The sequence below is a fragment of the Ptychodera flava genome, chromosome 11 (genome assembly GCF_041260155.1).
Source record: "Ptychodera flava strain L36383 chromosome 11, AS_Pfla_20210202, whole genome shotgun sequence".
Lineage (NCBI taxonomy): Eukaryota > Metazoa > Hemichordata > Enteropneusta > Ptychoderidae > Ptychodera > Ptychodera flava.
In genome coordinates, this window is record NC_091938.1 from 43,780,373 (window position 1) to 43,806,048 (window position 25,676).

General features: G+C 37.4%; 2 protein-coding genes across 4 annotated transcripts in view; both read right to left on the bottom strand.

The window, feature by feature from the left end:
- Positions 1-25,676, bottom strand: part of LOC139144580 (ERO1-like protein beta) — a 306,244-nt gene that overhangs the window by 123,058 nt on the left and 157,510 nt on the right. For both annotated transcript variants that reach the window (XM_070715304.1, XM_070715305.1), the window contains exon 8: positions 5,550-5,642. In XM_070715304.1, coding sequence (XP_070571405.1) covers positions 5,550-5,642 — 93 coding nt within the window. The remainder of the gene's footprint in view (positions 1-5,549; positions 5,643-25,676) is intronic.
- Positions 16,278-24,327, bottom strand: LOC139144583 (uncharacterized). 2 transcript variants are annotated; one of them, XM_070715307.1, is made up of 6 exons: positions 22,030-24,327; positions 19,581-19,718; positions 18,872-19,081; positions 18,093-18,169; positions 17,524-17,652; positions 16,278-17,097 (listed from the first exon to the last, which is right to left on the bottom strand). In XM_070715307.1, exons 1-6 carry the CDS (start codon positions 22,402-22,404, stop codon positions 17,085-17,087), a joined length of 942 nt encoding a protein of 313 aa, XP_070571408.1. In that variant the 5' UTR covers positions 22,405-24,327; the 3' UTR covers positions 16,278-17,084. The 2 variants fall into 2 exon arrangements, with proteins under 2 accessions (XP_070571408.1, XP_070571410.1); XM_070715309.1 differs by lacking the exon at positions 17,524-17,652 and having other exon boundaries at positions 22,030-24,322.

Sequence of the window (25,676 nt, forward strand, 5' to 3'; positions counted from 1 at the left end):
GACTCAAAGCTTGCTGGTTCTATTTTTCTCGATCGGACTTTATTTTCACAGTTTTATAAACATTCATACAAAACACAAAATCCTGTGTGTCTCCCTTTCTTTATCATAGTGACCCTGGGTACAGACATATTGTGTGACACCATAACCTTGTCTAGAACTTCGTGAATGTAAGCTCAACCAACCAGACAGCTTTTCATATACAAAATCAGCGTATGGTAATTAACCAGTGGTATTGATTGAACAGAATTTTATTGAAAGCGTTTCTAGAGTGCTATTGTTTTCATCACCTCTCAACGGGATTGAATGAAAACCGTACGCTAATGTTCATTATGACATACCAGATATGAACTGAAAATGCTCACGTGTTTCATAATTGCAGTTTTGTGTACATTTAAACTTATGCCACATGTTTGCAACTTCATTGAAAGTGTTCATGATCGTGAACATTGTTCAACACATCATGATCAGAAAGGCAAATTATCAATTACCTGACATGGAAATGTGAAATGACTTTCAATATTGTTTTACCTGGTATCACAAATGTACATGGCATGTTTCACCAACTTTGATCAAGTAAATCCCGGTATATAGCTGTAATTTGGAAAGTTCATTAAACATGCAAATTAGGAATTGGCTGAAAAAAATGCTAAATGACTTTGAATAATGTAATCATAGTGTCTTCAATTTACATAGCGAGTTTCATCAACTTTAGTTTAGTCAATCAAGATATACATCCTTTAATTAGGAAATTTCATTAAATTAAGTTTAATCAACTTTGGTGCAGTAAATTCAGATAAATATCCCTAATTAGGTCTGGTCGTTGTACGCTTGATGTGCTGGTCTGATATGATGTCCTTGAGCGCGCTGTCGCCTAGCTCTTCGAGAAGGGCGTTCAAGTCGCTATTTTTGGCCAGGGACTTCGTAGTCACCTCTGCTGTCGCCGCCGCACCTGCAGGTTGGTCTGGAATTGCCTGTTGCTGGGGATCCAGAGGAGCTTGGTTTTCGCGTAAGTTGGTCCGTGCGTGGCGAAGCATACAGCGTTGACCTATAGGCAATTCAAGAGCGATGATGTCTTCGTCGCTGAGGCGTTTGAGTACGTCCTTCGATGGGATGGCCTGTGCCATTAGTATCCTGAATGTGTCTTCCGTAAGGCCTGCTGCCTCGCACCATGCTTGGAAATTTTGTTCGGTGTCTCCCATTGTTGTAAGTTATGAATGGTTGGTTGGCGGGAACAATAGCTTGTGGACAAAGTACTATGTACGTGCGAACGCTCGAGGGTCAAAGCTAACAATGAATACTCAAGGGTAGCCTCGTTCCCACGATATCCAGCACAGCCTCGAACCCGCCCCATTTAAATTACAATAAAACAAGTATTATTGCACACTCAACTTTGGTGCAGTAAATTCAGATAAATATCCCTAATTATATAGGGAAATTCATAGAATATGCAAATTTGGGACTGGCCGAAGTAAAATGCTTCATGACTTTTAATATTGTTGTATTATAGTATCTTCAATGTACGTGGCAAGTTTCATCAACTTTGGTCAAGTCAATTCAGATAAATATCCCTAATTAGGAAAGTTCATTTAAATATGCAAGTTAGGAATTTCCTGAATTAAAAATGCTCAACAACTTTCAATAATGTTATATCAAAGTATCTTCAATGTACATAGCAAGTTTTGTTAACTTTGGTCAAGTCAATTCAGATAAATACCCCCAATTAGGAAACTTCATTAAATATGCTAATTAGCAATTATCTATCATGTCACCCCTTAAGGTAGAACGCACCTCGGGGACAGATATTCGGGCCTTCAAATTTTATCATTTTTCTTCTGACCTACCACTTGTGGGGGCTCATTTTGAAGCTCTTGGCGAAAGCAAAGTTTTCATCGTCTTACTTTTTCGAAAATCGAAAATTTTATTTTTTCCCATAGAGTTAACACAGGGATGGCGGCCATTTGAATTTCAAATATCAAGAAATCGCAAGTTATTTGTCTCTCCAGTGCCAAAGTTTGCACGGTGACCCCTGATTTTTATTCTTGCTTCGGTAAGTTGAAAGTTTCACTGAGGAAAGTTTGAGCAAAAGTTTAAGTCTTTCACTTTCGAGGTGCATATTACCTTAATACCTTTCACAGCTGATACATGTTGATGTGATCAACATTTGTAGCAAATCTCATCAACTTGTATGCAGTCGTTCTCAATGTGTATCCGTTTTTTTTTCTAAAATCATTAATTATGCAAATGAGCAAAAACAAAAACACCCACCAAAAACTAATCAGTTCTTGCCATTTGCTAACTGAATCTATGTACCAGATTTGATTTTGATCTGATCAGCCGTTTTTGAGATAAAGGACCAACAGACAGACAGACAGATACACGGACAGACAGACAGACAGACAGACAGACATCACTGTGACATAAGCCCACATGTGTGAAAATGTGAGCTGAAAATGATTATTCCTAAACCAGAAAAATCACTCTCATGGATTTCACTTGTCCCGTCTGGTAAGTGGCTCGCTTGCGATTCACTTGCCTAAATGCAACTTTCACTTGCCCCAGGCAATTGGACAACCCTTAGTGTCTTTCCCTGACATTAGTGCTAATTATGCAGGCCACACCCAAAACAATTGACATGCATGTGTTTGCCATTATTTTATCCTGGTACCTGTAACCTCCACAAATGTAATAATCTCCACAAATGTAATATCAACCACAATTGTAATAAAATCAACCACAAATGTAACAAAATAGTCAACCATAAATGTAACAACCCGCAACCACAAATGTAATACACAAATTAACCATAAATGTAATAAAACTCAACCATAAATGTAATAAACTTGAACTTGCATATGTGATCATTTGTTTATCAATGCCCTGAGTAAATGATAACTTTAATAAGACTAGTGTAATGTTATTGCATACTTTCCTGAAACTAGGTTTCCTTTCCGAAACACAGAATAGAATACTTTGAGATCGCTATCAGAAAACGGCGAGGTACTGATCAAACCGTTAGATAATGGAAGTGGAACAGCAGTTCTAGACACTGATAATTACATAATAAGGAAGCGTCAAAATAACTCGTCAACCAGTGATACCACACAAAGTTTATGACAGATGACTCAGAACAAATAACAGAGAAACATAAAACCTTATAACAGAAACTTACGACACAAAACATGTTGACGAGAACATATATTTCAATCTAGTAAACATAGGGCCAAAGTCCCTGAAGCTACTATAGACATGGATACAAAATTAAGTATTTCCTGACTGTATGAAATGATTCTCACTAAGGTCATCCTAGGGACATGTAAACCAAATATTAAAGCTGTCTGACCAGCGGTTTTAAAAAAACAAGCGACTCAACAGATGACAGAGCTCTGCTGTGTTCTGTAGAGAATAACCTTTTGTGACACATGTATTGATGAAGAAGATGGATATCTTTGATAGCTCATTTCAGGATGGCCTGACCAAAAATGGAAAAAATTCCCTAAAAATACAGATTTGCATATTTCATGAGACTATATTAGTCTATAATAGCAAATAAACGAGAGTTAATTACATTCTAATTAAAGTAAACAAGACTTGCTTAAATCAAGATTTACGTCATAATAAAACAGCATATCTGTCAGGTTATAAAGAATCTTCAGCTGGTTATCTTTTAATATGAGTATTTTCATCCTATTAACCAAGCACATTTTAACTTTCAAATTAACATTGTAAGTAAGTTTCTGTTGAATCAGTTGAGACTGTACGTACTCAGAGAAAGCACACTGAAGAGACAAATGTTTGTAACTTAAGAAGTTCAAGGTCATAAAAAGCACTATAAGGAATCATGTTACAATTTCATTGCACTGTTTACACAGATTGCATAATTGCTATAAATAGCACGAGGAATCTTACAGCTCAGCTTTACCATAAAAACCCTATTACTTTGACCACCCTTTTAATTGATCACTCTATTTTTTTCCTCAAAAAGTAATCTTCTTTTATCCTTACCAAGTCAACCATAAATGGAAATTAGAACTTTCTCTATCTCTATTTATTTGACCACCCTATCATGACAAACTATTATGAGCAATTTCTTTTAGATAACATAAATGGTGGTTCAGAATATATCAAAGTTGGGATTCAGGAAAGTTGCCTTTACATGTTTTAATCCTCCAAGATGGTAAGCATTTCACTATGAACTGTCAAAAAAAGTTGAACTTTCTGATAATTCCACACTAAAATTATTTTGGCTTTGATGATTTCCTAATTAATTCAATTATTTAAAATAATATTATTTTTTCTGGGTGAATTGATAGGGTTTATACAGTACAAGAATTACATACAATGTAAGTCAAATTTTGACCAAAAATGACAAAAAAATTCCTTAAAAATACACATTTGCATATTTCATCACAATTTGAACAAATCTAAGTTGGGTTACCCCTAGGGACCTGTATACCAAATAACAAAGCTGTCTGACCAGCGGTTATGAAGAAGAAGATTTTTTACCAAAAACACCTTTTTTGGCATTAATTTGCCTATTTTCAACAATATCAAAAAATTAAAAAAATAGTTTCTCAAAATCATATTTTTCATCTACACAACAAATATCAAATCAGTAAGTACTACGGTTCTCAAGATATTTGAGTGGACGGACGCCTCACAAACAGACATACATACATACATACATACATACATACATACATACATACATACAGACTGACGCCGGACGCCGGACGGATACCCATCCCAATAGCTTCCATAGACTATAGTCTATAGTAGCTAAAAAACAATACGAACACTACCTTGAACACAGTAGAACAAAATTAGACATCCTGGCATCCCTAGTGAAGGAACAAACTTTAAGTGGGACAACATAGGAATACAGACAATCTATCGATTATTCCACACAATTTATCCACTGAAGACGAATTTGAGGCAATTGATTAAGAAAGTACGGCAATTTTCGAAAAAACGGTGTTAAAGGATCGAAGTGTTATACAGTCTTCCCCACTCTGGAGTAGAGACTGCACTGACGTTCAGATTACAGCTGTGTCTCGCCATGACCAATCAGTTCTGTACACAAAACAGGGAAACGTAAAATACACTTTCAAATATGCAAAACACACTAAACGCAAACAATTAAGAAATGAATAATGTGTGGAGTTGCTTTCCTTATTACATAGATAAATATTTATGGGCTAATTCCTCAATTTCAACGACAAAATAGATTTATTACATTTATGGTTGACAAGTATTACATTTATGGGTGATTTTTTTATTACATTTATGGTTACCATTTATTACATTTGTGGTTGAAGTTTTTATTACATTTATGGTTGATTTTTGTTACATTTATGGGCGATATTACATTTATGGGTGCATTTTATTACAATTGTGGTTGATATTACATTTGTGGAGATTATTACATTTGTGGAGGTTACAGTACCAAGTTTGCAAGGAACTGGTTCAGGCAATCTAAGATATCTTCGAAGAAGGACGGACTCATACATCCTGTAGACTTATTAGTGGGGACTAATAAACTACTTACTTACCTGGTAGGAGATATTTTGCAGATAAGTGAACATTGATACTGGCGTGTAGTCCTGATATCATTCGGTAGAAAACCCTTTTTTCTAAACACATTCCTGATGACAAAGGATTAAATATAGAATGTTCAAAATTCAATACTTTATGATGGTACTTAATACGTACTGTCATTTATAGCACGTTGATATATTTCACCAATCACCAAGTCATCGTTGATGACACAGTCCCCATGTGTTAAGGTAGCTATATACCTTTTAGACACTTTCAGATTTTTATTTTTTTCTCAATTGAACACGTCCCAAACCCCAATAAAGTATACATTTTCTGAAAGCCCTGATATAGAGCTATCCGACCAAGCACAGTACACGGTCATTATTTGCATAGGAGTCACGTGACAAGCGTTTTGCTGAACCTTCCAAAAACTGGTTTTTCCCACCTTATGCGAACACGCTGCAAGACTTCCGGTTGGAATTTCTTCATTGACAAGCCTTGACAATATCCTTAAAAAGCATGTCTGGGATTTTCTTTATATGCCTTTGTTTTTTTTTAATGTGCTCTTAAAGGTGTTTGATGAAGGTGCTTTTCAAGGAATTTTAATTATCACGCCATATAATTTGAATGGAGCCTCCGGGAAAAAATCGCAGACACGGTTTTGAAGGATATTGTCAAGGCTTGTCAATGAAGAAATTATAACCGGAAATCTTGCAGCGTGTTTGCATAAGGCGGGAAAAACTGGTTTTTTGAAGCTTCAGCAAAACGCTTGTCACGTTACTTTATGCAAATAATGACTGTGTACTGTGCTTGGTCGGATAGCTCTATATCAGGGCTTTCAGAAAATGTATACTTTATTGGGGTTTGGGACGTGTTCAATTGAGAAAAAAATAAAAATCTGAAAGTGTCTAAAAGGTATTTAGCTACCTTAATGGGTACTTTGATTACAAGTCCTTGTAGAGGATAGAGTCCTGTTCATTAATTAGATCTGTGTTTAAAGATGAGTTCCACAGTAGTGAAAATGTAAACCAATGAGGACTGCCACCCTAATTACATAGGGTCATTAAATAAGTCAATTAGTGATTAATCAGCAGGATGTTGCCAAACATTTTTACATTGTATTATGACACTGCACAGACAGATTATCATGTGTACCACATTTCAGACATAATACTGCCAAGTGTCAATGAATTGTATTACAACACTGTGAGATCAACATCTTTACAAAGTTTCATCAAATTTGATGAAGTGTTTCTGTACACATCATTCTAATTAGGAAAGTTCATTACATATGTAAATTAAATAATAATTACCATAACACTGCATCGTGTTTTTATTCAATGTGGAGCAATGTGAGTTCAACATCTGTATCAAGTGTCATGAAATTTGATGAACCATTTCTTGATTATCAGCCTAATTACGAAAATTCATTCAATATGCAAATCAGCAGTCAATTGACATGGTACTACATATCAATGCATTGCACTACCCCACCAAAAGATCAACATCTGTGCCACGTTTCATCAAATTTGATACATTTCTAGACATATCACACTAATTACAAAAATTCATCAAATATGCAAAATTAGCAATCACTTTACATGACACTGCTTAATGTCTTCACACAGTTTGACAGTTCTGCAAGATCAACATTTGTACCATGTTTTATCAAATTTGCGTTTACTTTGGAATATATTAGATATCAAATGTATTTTCTTTTGTTGTCATGCATACTATGTGTCATAAGAGTCTGAAAGCAATCAATCATAGTTGTTTGCATGACATGTAAACACAAAAGATTAATTTGCATACACAGGCAATCTACTTCCATCCTACTTTACATGCATATAATCATTGGGCAAATGCAGCTATATCTAGCTTGAAGTGATGGACGATTAACAATGCACAAACAATGTAAGGTTGAAAAGTTGAAGACAACACATTATTATGACTTTTGGATCAATAAAAAATCAGTTTTTTGCAACCTGCTAGAATTGGTTTCAAGCCTGAAAACTCCAGTGTTTGTGTCTGAAGGCTTTCGATATCTATGCCCCCATTGTGTCATGATTGATCTTCAGTCAACACATACTCATAACAACTGATCACATCTTTGATGGGAGTGCAACAAAAGTTGCTTATAAAATTGAAAGAAACTAAGAGATATTGCAGACGAAAGTTCATACATGATTTATTTTGATTAAACAATCTGTTGTGTTTGTCGGAAATCTATCACAAGGCCTTCAGTATGGAACGTACACACACATTGACTGCCTATGGCATGGCTGTCTTCGATGTCAGGTGGAGAACATCAGGACATCAAAGTTGTTGTCAGAGAAATATTGTCACTCAAAATTGAACAACTTAGATATAGATTTGATAAAAATCCTAACAAATTTCTCCATATAAAGTGTTGTTGGCTTACAAATCTTTGATCACCGAGCACTGTCGAGCGTTCACTACATTTAGCATGGTCGGCCATGGCCACCATTACAGATCATCGCTTCATTTCAAAATCACATTCGACTGATCACTAAAACTCTCCATTCTCCATAAATGTTGTCTTATGTCTCCTGTTTTCATCACTAAGTGGGAGACACCCTAGAAAAAAGCAATGTCTTCCATGTACATCGCTTGTAACAGAGTTCAAAACATGTCCCACTTTGAAGCTGCGACTGTGTGAGCAATCAGACCAAATTAAATACCAGTATGTGGGATAAAAATGAGTGACCCGCTTCAGCAGAAAGTTAGCATAGAATACTAGAAATTTCCATACTTAAGCTATTCGGAAATAACTTTACCAAAACACAAAATTGATGATATTTCTCTGAAAATTTGAAATTAGCAACCAAGCAGCTGAAATGCTCCTTTGCCTTATGTAGAGAATAACATGTATTGCTGAAGGAGGAAGTCTTTGATAGCCCACATCAGGTCAGCCTGATCAAAATGGCAAAAATAGCTGCAAAAATACATTACTGTAATTAAAGATTTTACCATAATTTGAACATATTTAATTGAAATAATCTGCAGGAACATGTCTAGCAAATATTTATCAGACTAAAAGTTTTTTGAGAAACATATTTATTGACCAAAAATGGCAAAAATTGCCCCCAAAATACAAAATTGTCTATTTCAACCTAATTTCAATGTAACATAAAATTATGAAGATCAACCCTAGGAACCTGTTTACCAAATATAAAAGCAATCAGATGAGTAATCTTTGAGTAAAAAAAAGTAACCAAAAATGAGAAAAATTGCCAAAAAAATACAAAGTTGCAGATTTCTTTTGGGAATCACGTGTGTGGTGTAGCTCCGCCCACCCACTCCTTTACTAATTATGTAGATTATGCATTGGGCGTGTCATTAGTTAGTCGTGTCATTCATTGATCCTAATGATTATTTATACTACACTGTACCGTATATATTGACCTGTGATAGTAATAAAGGTCTAGATTTGAACTTGGTCATACTAAGACACAGTACAAAGCTGTCTCCGGCCTATTCTGTCTCTCTCTACCCGAACCTATCCCCAAGTGTGTACCCCACATTTGTTGGTGCCGAGACCAGGATACGAAGATGTCCGACATAGAGAAAGATAAGCATTGCAGAGGGGGCCACCGGTAGTAGATGACCAGACTCATCCACAAGGCTGAAGAAATCGTCAAATCCAATACTCCACTACAACCAAGCAAGATCGATTTGCTGAAAGCTACCATTGCAAGTATGACGACGAAAATACAAGATATCAGAGCCTTGAATGAACGAATCCTCAACAATATCGAAAACAACGATGATTACAACAGAGAATTCGTAGACGCAGACAACTATGTGATTAAAGTCAACGAGCACTTGGTGAGATTTGAGGGATTTCTACAACGCCTAGCAAATCCTTCAACCCCAGCCGACACCAGAAGTCCCACACCAGAGAGCATTCACGTAAGTCAACCCCCAGATTCCAGTCAACAAACGACAAGGAAAGTCAACTTGCCGAAGCTGACGCTGACTCCTTTCAGTGGTGACATTCTCACCTGGCAAAGTTTCAAGGATGGATTTGATGCTGCCGTCCACAACGATGCAAATTTAAGTGGTGTCCAAAAATTCCAATATTTGCGGGCACATCTCCGTGACGAAGCAGAACGAGCCATCCAAAGGTTACCACTGACCAACGACCACTACCTGCAAGCAGTCGAAGTACTCACGAAAAGGTACGGTAAACCTCAGACTACAATCAACACTTACATGAAGGCGTTATGGCAACTCGAGAAGCCAACCGGAACTCTGAACAGTTTAGTAACATTTCACGACAATATGGAAGGCTACATTCGCGGACTGAACGCTCTCGGCAAATCAGACGACACTTTCGGAGATCTGCTGATTCCGATCATCCATGAGAAATTGCCTGCGAACGTTCGAAAACAGATCTCCAGAGACATGGGAGATGAAGTTTTTACTTTAACGAGTCTAAGATAATCAATTCAACAAGAAATAGAAGCCTACAGATCAGGTGAGACTACTATTGACTTCAAACTCGAACTGACCGATCAACCACCTGCTACTGCCGCCTTTGTGACAACAACTCGTCAGAAAGCATCAAAACCACAGCACTGTGCGTTTTGTAAGAAGACAGGGCATAAACCTACAGATTGCACCGTTGTCACCGACAAGACAAAACGACTGGAAATCGTCCAACGAGACAAACTGTGCTTCAACTGCCTTAGTGGTACTCATCGTGTTTCAGACTGCAAATCAAAATTCAAGTGTCAGGTCTGCAAGCGCAAACACCACACAGCAATATGCACCGGAGAAACGCAAAAACACCCAGCCGCAATGAGGGATTATGTTCGCTCCTGGGTATCATCCTATGTCAGCAGAAATTCATTGGTGCTACTGAAGACCACCATCGCAGACATCAAGGCTAGAGGATCAACGATGTCTGAATCGGCAACGCTGCTCTTTGACGACAGCTCGCAGAGAAGTTTCATCACTGAACATACCGCCAGAGCAATCGGTATAGACTTTAACAACTGTGACTCTGAACTCATAAACGTCTCCACACTTGGAGCGAAATCAACTGATTTATGATCAATGAAGATTGTAGAAATTACGGTAATTATACCTAATGTTTGTAATGTTAATGGACGTGCTTTAATTGTCCCTCAGATTACTACAACACATAGAAACCATTTGAAATCTAGTGCTAGTATTGTCAGATTACCGTATTTGCGAGAGTTGGAATTAGCATACCCTGTATCTGATGCGTATGATTTCAAAGTTTCAATTTTGGTAGGAGCAGATTTCTATTTTTCATTTATTGGTGATCACGTTATCCGTGGGCAGGGACTCACTGCTGTGTCTCCTAAATTGGATTATTTGTTATCTGGGCCCTTGTCACATCCAAATTCCAGTTCCCTCCCCACCTCTACTGTAATGCATGTTGCCACACATACTTCTGGGGAAAATAGCTTGCTTCAAAACTTCTGGAATGTTGAGAGTATTGGCATTACTGACGACCATATTAGTCAACAGGAAGTTACTTATGACAGTTACACCAAAAACAAACTTCGCTCTGAAAACAACTGATACGTCGCTAAACTTCCCTGGCGCCAAGACCACCCGGCATTGCCAACAATTAGAAATGTTTGCGAAAAAACGAACCCACGCGATGGTACAAAGATTAACACCGGAGATTAGACAAGTGTACGACAAACTAATCACAAATCAGTTGGAACGCGGTTTCATAGAGATAGTTACTAATGATGATGTAAGTGCAGGCCATTATTTGCCTCATCATCCCGTAAAGAAAAATTCCGATACAACGCCTATCAGAATAGTTTACGACTGTAGCTGCAAGGTCGGAAACAACCCCAGTTTAAACGACTGCTTAGGCGCAGGACCATCACTACTAAACGATCTTGCTTTGATTATGCTCCGTTTCCGCATGCACAAATTTGGCGTTTCCGCAGATATTGAGAAGGCATTCTTACAAGTAGGCCTAGAGGAGTCCGATCGTGATTTCACAAAATTCATTTGGTTATCGGACCCTGATGATCCAAACAGTCCATTTCATATTTACCGCTTTAAAGTCATGTTGTTTGGTGCCACATGTTCGCCATTCATTTTGAACGCAACCGTCAAGTTTCACTTAGAAAATGATGGATCTGAAACTGCCGTAGATCTAAGCAAAAATATCTATGTTGATAATGTTTTGAGTGGACGCGACTCTGAACAGAAACTCATAGATTATCATACTGAGGCAATAAATCTAATGAAATTGAGCGGCTTTAATCTTCGCGAGTGGGCTACTAACTGCGCTGAGTTGAAAGAAATTGTTGCACAGGCAAATATTCCGTGTTCAGATAGCATTGCAAATGTACTTGGTTTACGCTGGGATACAGATTCAGATTCACTTCACTACCCAGATAAAGAATTAGACAAATCCTACAGAAAACCAATCCCCGCACCCCTTCAGAGTTGTAGATTGAGTGATGCTCCACCCTTTACTGTTACTGGCATGGATTTTACTTGTGCAGTGTATGTCTCAGTAGGAAAGTCTCAGCAAAAAGCGTACATTTGTCTATTCACTTGTGCCGTTACTTGAGCCATACATTTAGAATTGGTCACAAACCTCAGTAGCGAGACATTTTTACGAGCCTTCAGGAGGTTCGCCGCCAGACACTCCCTACCGCGCAAAATTATGTCGGATAATGGATCCACATACTTATCAGCCGTGGCGGAAATAGAAAACATGATGAAATCAGTACCAGTACGGAACTATTTTGCAAACTGTCGCGTGGAATGGACTTTCATTCTAAATCGTGCGCCGTGGTTTGGTGGCTTTTGGGAACGACTTATCGGCTTGACTAAAACTGCCCTCAAAAAAGTTCTCGGTCGATCGTTCGTATCAGTCGATGAGTTACAAACAGTTCTTGCTGAAATTGAAGCTATGTTGAACGATCGTCCACTCACTTATCTTTACAACGGTCCCAACGATCTTTCACCCTTGACCCCTTCACACTTGTTGCATGGCCGTCTTATTACAACTTTGCCATACTACTCAATCGATGAAGATGAGCTAAATGACCCAACATTTGGTAGCCAAGAACGTCTCCAGAGGAGATCAGAGTATTTAGGCAAAATTCACACTCATTTCTGGAAAAAATGGTCTCAAGATTACCTCAACACATTGCATGAAAGAGATCGAATTTCAGGGAAGGGAGCCATTCAGAATCAGATAAGGGTGGGTGATGTTGTTCTAGTGGAAGACAAATCCGTCCCATGGATAAGGTGGTCTCTTGCCATTGTTGAAAATCTTTACACGGGAAATGACGGCTTGTTGCATTCCGCTTGCATCAGAACGCATATCGGCAAAACTAGTAGACCTATCACTAAATTTTATCCATTAGAAGTTAAGTCAGAAGTTCAAAATAATGAAACGTACGCCGACACTGACAAAGGTGCACATACACAAATAGTAGCGTGAACAGTTCACGACCAGTGCGTGAAGCAGCTATGAAAGCCCATCAACGACTAAAGGAAATGTCATCAATTCTGTATTAGTTTTTGTTTCAGACATGCATTCACTATCTTCAGTGACTGTTTTGTAGTTTTAGAGTTTTACTTCAGTTTGTGAGATTTGTAACTTTGAACTAATTTCAGTCGTGATTTCATTTGTCATTCGCAATGAATATCCGTTAGATTGTAACTTACATTTATTTTTTGAATTAGAGATTAATGTAACGTTTACGCAAAGGATTTCCGTCATCTTATTTTGTAGATCTTTCTGTGTTTACAGCTTATAACCTTATAACTTAATTAAGTATAGTTATATAAGGATTTGCAATAGGAGAGTTTTCTTTGAAGTTTGTATCACACGCCACAAACAGAAGCAGATTGTGATTTAACCCATACCAGGCGTATTTTCTTATCAAGCATAATTAGACACCAACCGCCATTGATCTTTCAGATAATTCTTTTCTAGTCTTATGCTTATCATTGACACTTTACTCTTGAGATTCATTTCGTGTTGTTTTTGCATTTGTGAATTCAATTGTGTAAGATTTTTGAAACACTTTATCTTGCCGGCGGGAGGATGTTGGGAATCACGTGTGTGGTGTAGCTCCACCCACCCACTCCTTCACTAATTATGTAGATTATGCATTGGGCGTGTCATTAGTTAGTCGTGTCATTCATTGATCCTAATGATTGTTCATACTACACTGTATATATGGACCTGTGATAGTAATAAAGGTCTAGATTTGAACTTGGTCACACTAAGACACAATACAAAGCTGTCTCCGGCCTATTCTATCTCTCTCTAACCCGAACCTATCCCCAAGTGTGTACCCCACAATTTCATCAGAATTTGAATACATCAGATTTTGATCAACCTTAGGAACATGTATACCAAATATCAAAGCTACCAGATCAATAGCTTTTGGATAAAAAATTTTTTGATCAAAAAATTGGGAAAATTGCCACAAAATTACAAATATGAAAATTTCAATTCAATTTGTATAAACTTGACTGAGGTCATCCTGAGGAACACATATACCAACTTTCTAAGCAATCTGACAAGCGGTCTCAGAGAAAGAGATTTTTTTTGGCTAAAAACTGAAAAATTACCCTAAAAATAGACACATACAAATTTCATCCCATTTGTACACACCTAATTTAGAATACCTAAAGGAACCTGCACGCCAAGTTTCAACCCAATCTGACCAATTCTTACAGAGTTTTAGCAATTTCCAGGGTTTTTCATTTTTTTCCCCTCATTTGCATATTTTTGACACTGACAAGTTCATTTGAACAAATTCAGATTTCCACCCCTAGGTGCACCTGTACGACAAATACTAAGACAGTAGATACAGTAGTTTAGGATTTTTTGACGTGGAAGGACATACATACACACATACATTCATACATACATACATACATACATGTATGTACATACATACATACATATAGACATGCAAATGGATGCAAATGAACTTATTCACCTTACATAATAACCTCTCTTTGGTATATATACATATACCAAATGTGAGCTTACATGCAGTATTTCATGTACATATACATTGTGATCATCCAAGAAGAAGTATGATGCCATTTACTTGAATGCACTTCCCATGATGGCCAACATTTTTGTTTTTCGTAATCTTTATTTTCTGTCACATGATTCGTTTCTGAAAATGGTGGGAAATCTATAATAATGTTAATACTTTTGAATTTACATGCCACTTTCGACACTTATGACAATGTTATATGCTTTTTCAGGCTTTAATGGGTCCTATTCAAAGAAAACTTTTACAAAACTGGATATTTTGAGATCGGTTTATTACACATTTGCAGCTATTGAAGCTTCAATTTGCATGACATTTATTGTTCTGCACTTTTAATAAATAACTTGTTGAATCTTATCAAATTGTATGGTAAAGGAATAAGTCACTTGAATTCAGCTTACAAACTGTGAGTATAGCAGTCACTTTAAAGGCAATATGCACCACTAAAATTTTCCCAGACTTTTATATATTATTAATGGAACGTTTCCAAAGGTCATGGTGAGAAATTAAATTCTATTGCAATTAGTCCCAGGCTAAACCCTAAATTGGCAGGACTACACTGGCATCAGAGAAAACGTGTTTTGACCATAGTTAGCAAAAAAAACTTTGCATACACAAGTTCATTTGTAAATCTGATTGAGGTCATCCCTGAGAACAGAATTGGATTGCTATTTGATAAAGCATTTTCTCAAAAAAATATTCAAAGAACAAGTCATTGTCAATGACATAGTCCCCACTTGTAATTTGGACTTTGTCACTGGAAGTGACTAAAAATTGAAGTTGATATGATGTGCATGAAAGAAGGAATTCGGGTGCCAAAGCCCTGTCTGTGACTGATGCCCCTATTGGATTGGATTGTAAACAAGTAGTGGTAAAGGGTTAGGTGATTTTACGATGTTTAACAGAATTAGGTATGCTATGTCCTGGCTTTTTAAATGTCAAAATTTAAATTTTATTCAAGAAAATGGTCCAGGCATGTCTGAGTAATGACTCTTTACATTAAAAAGTCTGCCAGATGTGAACCAAATATGTCCTGATGTTCAGTAAAGAAGAGTCTTCCTATAAAATAGCTATTGATACTGTTAAAATTAAAATGCTTTTCTTGACTGGTAAATCTTTGTATGTTCAACATCTGCAGTAAGTGTGATCAGATGTAGTGCAGTCATAATTCAGAATAGATTTGTCATTACAAACATTGTTTCCCTATTGAGCCAATCTGGGACAGAGTTGGGTATGGCATTTTGTGGCGTTGGAAATGTCAAAAGTGAATTATAATGCTTGAAACTCTAGCCATACCCAATGATTGGCTCCAATTCAGAGAATTAAATATGCAAATTAGTAATTAATTGGACATTTTTATATAAGAGCAGGAGTTGCACATGTATGCTTAAAATGTTCTATCCCTGTTCCAAGTTTGGAAGAAACTGGCCAAAGCATCTCTGAGATGTGTGTGTGAACAGACAGGATGGATGGTCAATAAAAAGTTTTGCTGATAAAGTTTTGCTTGGCAAGGTAGTGGAGAACAATTCAGATAACCTGATTATTTTTCTTTGGCCTAGATAAGAAATAAGGAAAATTTTATTTCCTCCAACCCATGAATAAAATTGATAGAAAATTCTGAGCGTCCACTGGAGGAAAACTGTCAGTGTTCATTTAATATACATGTATAAACTGCCATGAAGATAGTTTGGATGGAATGAGACATTTTTATTGCAAACATGTTCAAGAAATACATGAAGTCATATTCTCTTGAAAAGCGTACAAAGTGATTTCATTCAGCAGTTATGACGAAAAAGTATGGTTTCCATGGTGACTGTGCAGGTATTTGTTGTCTTATTTGTGACAAATGTAATAACGTCTTATTTGTGACAAATGTAATAACGTATCCTAAAGTCAAACATATGAACAGTTGAATAAATGAATAGTTAACAAGTAAGCTTGTCAAGGAACTATTCTGATAAAAAGAGTGTCTAAAGTCAAACATATGAACATAGTAAATGTCCATTAGGAAAAAGTGACCAAGACAGCCTTTGTAGGAACACTGTAGTGGTAAAAGTGAGTCTGAAGTGAAACATATGAATGTTGTATCCGTGGATAAATAGCAGACCACTAAGCATTACCAGGAACAGTTCTGGTAAAAAGCGTCTCCGAAATGAAACATATGGACGTTCTGTCTGTGGGCAAATAACAGACAAGAAAGTGTTTTCAGGAACAGTGTTCTGATTGGAAAAAGTTTACATTTAAACACATGAACGTTGTGGCCATGGACAAATAGGGAACAAGTGCAACAAGTGCAGTTCTGGTAAAAAAAGTGTCCAAATTGTAACACATGAACATTGTGTCTGTGGGCGAATAGCAGACAAGAAAGCCTTTTCAGGAACAGTGTTCTCGTCACAAGTGTCGAAATCCCAACATATGAGCGTTGTGACCGTGGGTCAATAATGGACGTCTGTTTTTCCCGGAACAGTGCTGGAATCTGAGGTACTTGGCTTCTCATGGTTGGGATCTGTAAAGGGAAAGATGAGAAGGGAAGATACTTTTGTATGAAATACACAGTATGGGCATTGGGCTATTGTTTTGAAAACAGGTGAACTGTTGTGATTTCAGTGGTTGGTGATGTATAACAAAGGTAGTTTAAGACATATTTAACACTCAATATAAGTTAGGTCAAGGTATAGAGTGGTTTGTGGGACTTGATTAGTATTATTTTTATTTTACAAGTCCACATGATAGGTAGGTGAATTACATTACAAAGGTATTTAAAATACTGGCAAGTAGACAAGTAGAACATGAGGGTGGAGGAATGATTGTTTGTTAAGTTGGAAAGGGGCAAGTGCATTGAAAATTGATCTGCTGTAGGCAAGACTACACGGTAGAGCATATGTGGTAGTTCAAGGTTTGGGACCAGCAAGGGAAATAAAGAGAGAAATACTTAGTTGTTGGCTTTATTAAATTGATGATTTTGTTGCCCTTGATGGCTGCAGTGAGGGTGATTGGTACTGTATAGTGGGTGACAAATGACTCAAACTCATATGCATTGCCATCACTGGTTAAGATTTCGCTGAAATGAAAGAACAATTGATGGTTTATTGGTTGCCTTATAAGTGGATTGAAAGGAATTTTCCTGACTTGTACCAAATGAAGTATATGACAAAATGCAAATGCCATTACAAACAAATTAAAACAGAACTGAACCTGCAATGGTGGTCAAGTTTGTTGTTTACTTCTATTTTCTCATGAATGGTTAGATGTCCTCAATCACAACATAAATGGGCATGAAATAATTGAAATGGAAAGAGGTCAATGTCTGAAAAATGATTCAGGGAAGGTCAGGCATTGCATCTCAACTCTTGGATAAATGTGCTATTGTTGTGCATCATTGTGGTTGAGTTGTACAATGACAATTTGCACATTGCTGTGTGAGAGATGGTGGGAAATGTAAGACAATGGTGCATAAAGGCTTATGGACAAAAAAAGTTAGCATCTTTCCTTCAGACCTACCTGTCTGTTGAAGCAATGACAGTTATTTTCTTCTTTTCTTCCTTTTCGGTACCCTTTTGCTGCTTTTTAGTTAGAACCTAGAAAACAAATAAAATGGTTTAATTTCCTCTTATGTGCGTGGGAGAATATGGGTAGGTAGGTAGTTGTGATGTATATCAGGTGGCAACACACAACGAATTTTACAGTGAAATGTTTGTAAAACTGCTTTAGATAAATTGTGAGAATTGTGGTTAGCAAAAATGAATTTTTTGTTCAGTGATAGCCTTAACAATGTTCCCTTTAAGGACAGTGTATCTTACTGTTCATTGGCAGCTGCTGGTGAACAATGGTTGGTGCCACTTTGTCAATGGGATGGTCAGGTTATGCACAGGTATTGTACATGGGCTGGATTAAAATTCATGTTAACGTACAGTTGATTTGGTTCAAAGTGAAATTTTGGATTGAAAATTGTGGATATAGTAAATGAAAAGTTAGGTGGTGGATGCTCTTCTGGTTTGTGAGATCTGGAGGTCAGTATCATGTAAAGAAAGTGTTGGATGTAGAGACAGCTCACAGACAGGGCTACCTGTACTCCAGGTCTTTGTATCAGCAATCATGGTCAATTTGTGTTCATAGTATGTACCGAAAGGACAAATGAACATGTCTGTAGAGTCTGGTCAAAATCATGTTCTACCTAGTGGCCTTGTTTTTGTAAGAGATTAAATTACAGGGGGGTGGTGTTTATGAAATTGCTATAAAGACATATTTTCGGTGCACTTGAATTGTAATGGTATAAATACCTCAAAGGTTGAAGATGTTAGTGCGTTGACTGAGGTCTGGCTGTGCCAAACATTCACCTCCAGCCCCGTGGCAAGAATGGTGTCCTGCTCCTTAAATCTGAATGTGCTGGCATTGTTCCCCCACATTTTCATTCGAATGGATCTGTCATACTGGTCGTTGAGGGTGATGCGTTGCTTTTTGACATTGTTCTTGGTTTGGATGTCACCTATCTGCCGTTGGTAAGAAGAGAGTTAAGAAATTTTATTAGGTGGTGAAAAATTTTTTTTGATGATGGTCACTCATTTTTCTTCATAAAAGATGATATATAGGTTTTGAAAGGCATCAAAATAAGCGGTGTGTTGCATCACTCAACACACTGTAAACAGAGACATCTTGATCATGTTTGGGGCAAAGAACTTCAGGTGACAAATAATCTAGGATATTTTTGTATCATTTGCTGCATTGTGCAAAAAGCCAGTTCAAAATTATATTCATAGTGTGATAGTGATTTTTGTTTCTCAGGTATTCAATTAGGCTACGTACATGCAAGTTGGACTTGTCCGAATGTGTCTGTCATGGCCAGCAAGTGAATGGATAGCCCATTGTGCCTTTTGCTCAGGAGTTGTACATATTGAAGAGGCCATGGGTTGTTGTGAATGAATAGCAAAAGTTGATCAGTAGCTGTACATATGAACTGTTAACATACAGACAACACTGACTTGACCTTACCTCAGACACAGTTGCCTGTAGAGATATCCGTCTTTTATATGGACTTGCTTTAATATCAGGTATAGATACTAAAGGTGGGCAACGATACTCCTGTAGTGTATCTGGATCGACATGAAAGTTTGCTGTGTTTGGGTATACCTATGGAGAAGTGGTCAACAGTATGATGTAGTCAAAATCATGTAAAAGCCAGTGAAAGTATATACATGTACAAATGTAATGTTTGTGAATTGTGTGTGAATGGCAAACAAATGTGTTACTACTACTTCTTTGAAATGTTCAATTCATTATTGATTTTGGCAACTGTACCCTTGAAAATTTAAAAGTGCTGGCAAAATCATTACTCTCTTTCACATTTATCATTATTTTAAAAATCTACATTGAGGAGGAGAGGTGAACGATGAAGAATATTTGCCTGGCCCAATGCCATGTGGATGTCGACTTCATGCTTGTCTATAGAAATCTGTTACATTGGTGAAATTCAAATGGCTAAAACAGACAAAAAGCCATGTGCAGTCACAATCATTTTTATATACAGGTGTTGGAAGACAAAGACAGTTTAAAACAAATTGATACTTTTTTCTGTCGGGATTAGTAGGGCAGCGGTTTGCATTGGTTGGTGATAGACAGTAGACGTATTGCTGTCAAAACTGTATGGGCTATCTATCAGCCAAGCTGTAATATAGGTAATTTACAGATATATTAACCGAGCGAAAGTTGATACATTGTATACTGGGACGTCAGATGTGGTCAAAACAACATGTCTATGTACAGCTCGTTCGCTGTCCACTGACGTATCACTTACTTTCAGGTGTAGTTGTTTTGACTACGTCTGACCTGCTGCAAGATAATGGAGGGGTATCAACTTTTTTTCCCACGAGAAAGTAGTCCAATTTGAAAATGTCATCTGTAAACAATTTACTTCATCAACAGTGATGTACTGCAGTGCTTAAGGCCATAGGAAAAAATTGTGATGTTCTGATAACCCAACCTACCCTATTTTTTGCCTGCTGATCCTGAAGTTTTTTGAGATACGTAAAGACGGAAGTAAAAAAATGAAAAAAAAAAAAAACGTTAAATAACGTGTTCTTTACCTTGCATTTGATCTTTGATTGAACGAGGACGTGTTTTGTTTTTATTCGTTTTATATGTATGATACGTTTTTCTGGAAATGTTGTGACCAGTGTTTGATCGTCCTGGACCCCTGAAAAGTGGATATTTAAAAATAAAAATATTTTGGGAAAAAATCAGTGCCGACCTACCTATTTTTGAAACCATGTTATCGGAACAGCACAATTTATTAATTGTATGCTTAAAAGTACTGATGAAATGTTTATGAAAACGTAAAACTTACAGATGTCGTTATTAGTCAATGTGTGGCGCATTTTTGTGTATGCCACCGTGGGCAAATACTATTTTGATTGTCTATCTGAAAGCATACTTCATACTTCAACAGATTAGTGTTCTCGTTATATTGAAGGTGACAATTTTTTGTAGGAACTCTCACTTTAACTTGATATGAGTATAAAATTTGTGTTACGTATACATTCATTTAGTAAATTCTCAGTGCAATTACAACACTGAAGGGTATCTGGTCGATTCGGCACCAAGTCGTTTAGGTCCAAGTCGTTTCGGCCTCTCAATTTCCGGCCCCAAGTCACTTCGGCACCGCCAACCCGAGACGTTTCGGCATCCGTGTTCCGATTTTTTTTCAAACTATTTAGTAATTGACTGATCCGTCATATTCGTAAGCGTGACCTTTGAGTTCTGACCAGTACTTTTATGTAGATTTTCTGTGACTTCTGCCGTGCTGTTTCGTCTCCGCTTTCAAACTTTTGCCGTGTCGGCGGCTATTGATAACGACGAACTTGGGTCACAGAATTGAAAATGATATGAAGTTTTTTCTTACAGTGGTCTCTTCCCATGTTCTCATATAGATTAGAGCATGTGCGTGGATGTTAGTTGACACTATACTTTTTAGTGCTTTGATTTGCAATATTATGCTCCATCACTAGTTCCCACAGGTAGCCTTCAGCGGTGCTGAAACGTCTTGGGTCGCAGTGCCGAAACTACTTGGGGCCTGAAATTGGGAGGCTGAAACGTCCAGAAACCCTCTGAAGTTTGATTTTTGAATTTACTTTATATGGCAGCGCTAGCGTTGTATGCGGATCTGTCCTGTGCAACAGGACATGTTTTGTAATAGCGTTGTCTTTACTTGGTAACTTTGGTAAACAGAAAAAATCAAGATAGTACTCGCATTTCAATTTACATGTACGACATGTGCTGTTTCAATCAATGGAGTTGGTGCTCGCATGCACTTTTTCTGAGAGCTCGATTTCTTGTCCACGCAGAGTTGAACTACCTTTCCAATACGGGCAGACAGTGATGTAACTGTGTGAGTATCCAAGTATTATATACAAGCAAATACATGTTATTAGCTAAGGTAACTTACCTTTGTGTTTGGTGTGCTTCTGAGAAAATCGGGGGCCACGGTTACATTGGTCATGGCGACACACGAGTCCACTGGTATAGCAGTCAAAGTCTTGGCAAGCTCCGGTGAATTGACGTACATCACTTTAACCACCTTGGGGTTTTGTTTCACGATAACGGGTAATACAAAAAATATATCTCCAACGTTGGGTGTTCGTTGCTCTATGTCTGATACTTTCATCACTTCGACGATGTTGGATGCCATGGTAGTTAGTGTTTTAAACCAAAAACTGTGAGCCCCGATTTTCTCGCGTACCCACGCTTTTAACAAAGTCAACCCTTCAGCAGCAGCAGCAAAGTGAGGCTGACGATAGACCACACGTCTGTTTTTGGGCATGAACAAGTACTAGTGACGTCATTTTTGCGTGGTACGACTCATTCTGATTGGGTAAATGTGAGTTAGCCTCATTTTGATTGGCTATATGCGAGTTTACGCCCACTTGTTAGCGAAACGGAAGCGCTGCAAATGTTTTGCGCTTTCACCCTGTACCCTCTTTTCCTGTCTAGTACCCTACAGTATTAAAGACCCTAAAAACGGTTTAGGGTCTCTGGCTGAAACCACGGTTGTGAAGGGGCTAAATACGTTAGGTTTTGCTGTGACGGCCTTTGTGTGATTGATGGCGCTATAACGTAATGTTCCGTACGACCCAAACAAGAATTGATATTTACGCCTGTTGTCAGGTTTTGACAGAGAAAATGAGTGAAACAACTACGACTAACATTTCCCAAATCCTTGACCATAGGGTCCTCAATCTCTTATGATTATGATGATGATGATGATGATGATGAAATATTTAAAAATGAAGAAAAATAAAAATATATTTGGACTCAGTAAATTTGTTGTCGTTGTTGACGGTATTTGCAGAAAAGAACTAAGTATGCGCTGCAAAATTCAATACAGCCTAACTATACATATGCGCTGCAAAATTCAATACAGCCTAACTTAGGCTTGGACGTAATTGTATTGAGTGTTGGTGTTCTGGATATTAATGTTGAATTACCCCTAGAAGGAGTTTTGACTGAGTGGTCAGATGTTTGAGTAATATTTGAGCAAAACCATGACCAGTTGGAGGTAAATTTATGTGCATTTGTAATATTATGAGATGGAATTGTTCTGTATGCAAGTTTATGTCAGCTATGAAGAGTTTAAAGCCAGGATTAAATGTACATCATGTAAGAATATCAGTATGCAAATGTCTTGAAGGGTTGTTGTGATTGATTAAATGGGCTATGTGTACACTTGTCAGTCAGTGAAAATGTTTTACGCTTTTACTCTGCCATCCAATTAATTTTCATCTCTAGATGTCCAACTTTACCATAGAAAAGTCATTGTAAATGCCATAGTCCCTACTTGGTTATCGAATGTGGAAACTACTGACAGCAGTGATACATGTATGTGAAGTGATATTGGTCAACAAATACTGTGACATGGCTTGTTTATGTTGGGTATGTCTTTTATAACAATATTGTGATTTGCGGTTTTTGGTCTGTAAAGCAACAACATTATTATAATTCAGTTGTGTAAATATGTAATGACAAAGTGATGATCTGTAAAGTAGACAGGGTATGAAAAGTGACTTGTATTATTATGATTTGTAATGACAAGGTCTAGAATGCCTGCTAGGTTGTGTGTAGATTCCGTAATGAGCTGATGTAAATTGTTGTCATGTATGAGCTCTGTCAATTTTTCATTGGGGTTATTGAGGTCAATGTTAAAGTCACCAGTAACAATAATTGTGTCACAGTTGTTTTGTTTCACAATGGTTGTACATTCATTGAGTAACTGTACAAGGTTTTCCCTTACTGCCATCCATGGTCTGTTTGGTGGAATGTAAAGACAAACAATCAATGTTTTATCTGTTATAATAGCAACAGTATCAATAAGACCAGCAAATATGAAATTTTGTTTCACTGGTTTGGCACTGTAGATTGCACAACCATGCTGTGATGGGACTGAAAAGACTGTCATTTTGGGTAGTCTGTAAGGACAAGGATCTGTTACGTGTGTTTCAGTGAGACAAATTATGTCCAGATGTTGGGTGAATGGATGTGTTTTCAAGTCTAAATGATGGGATTTCAAGGATCTAATGTTTATAAGGCCAATAGCTAGGAAGTGTTGATTTGGAAAATCTGTTTCAATTGGCCATTTATACTTCAGTTGCATGGTGTGCTGTAATCTTTCCATCTCTGACAACAGGTATGTAGGAGTATCTCAAACTATACACTCCGAGTTCCAAAACCGAGTCAGACTTGCAAGTCCGAGTACTCGGACTTGCATACTCCGAGTAACACTGCTTACTCGGACTTGTACACTCCGAGTACAAGGCCTACTCGGACTTGAATACGCCGAGTAATACGTGTTCCTATAAATGCATATTTTGTTATGCCGGCCAAGAAATGATCTGTCGAAAAAACTATTTTATTACTCACAGAGTTTACGGCTAGCGCGGATCGATATGTCGAAAATCTGCTCTTTTTCAAAAAGTCTATTGACACCCGGGTGTCAATAGCCAGGAGCTGCCCTATATGGCTATTGACACCCCTCGGCCTGCGACCATAGTCGAATAACTTCAAAACGGAGCTAAGTTACGTTGTCCATTTCTTGTTTCAGACAAGTTAATGCCCACTTTTTTCTGTCGTGGGTACAGCTTTAATGGGGTAAAGTAACTGTGTAATGTTGTAGAATCATATCGACAGCTCGGGGTCAATAATTTTTATCCGCGGGCGAAGCTTGTCGAACAACATTTGACCCGAGTTGCGGAACCTTTGAACAACATGCGGACATACTAAACACCGACAAGCACCGACAAGGACCGACAAGGACCGACAAGTGACCGACAAGTTGAATTAAAACCATTCTTTTTCGATGTTTTGGTTTTAAAATGTCATTTTCTACTATTTTGGTGAAAATAAACGCAATTGACAACGGCATTGAAGAAAGAGAACGATTGGCCGACAAGGAAATCGCGTATTGAAGCAGCTGTATTGGCCTTATAGGACCGACAAGTTGCCGACAAGTTGAATTTAAACCATTCTTTTTCCATGTTTTGGTTTTAAAATGTCATTTTCTACTGTTTTTGTGAATATTTACTCAAGTAACCGAACTGAATTGACGAAACTAAACGAAATATTGGCCGACAAGTAAATCGCGTATTGAAGCAGGTCTATTGGCCATACTAACAAGGACCGACAAGTGATCGATAAGGTGGATAATTATCATTTTTTTTCGATGTTTGGTCTTCAAAATGTCATTTTCTACTATTATGGTGAATATTAACACAATCAACTGAACAGAACGAAGAAACTGTACATATATTGGCCGACAATGAAATCGTATCTTGAAGCAAGGTGTCACATATGCCGGAAAAAAAAAAAATTAAACTTGTCAATGACTTTTCGGTCACTTGTCGGTTTCTTTCTTTATACTTTTAGTTGTCGTAGCTTCATATCTCTTTGTCGCTGTATTTTGATTTGAAACTGTTCTTTTATTTCGAAACTGTATATATTTACAAAGATAGTAGAAAGTAGAAAGTAGTGTTTGAATGGCGAAAGTTTGAAAAATCGTTTTTTATTTTAACTTGTCGATGAGTTTTTGGTCACTTGTCGGTC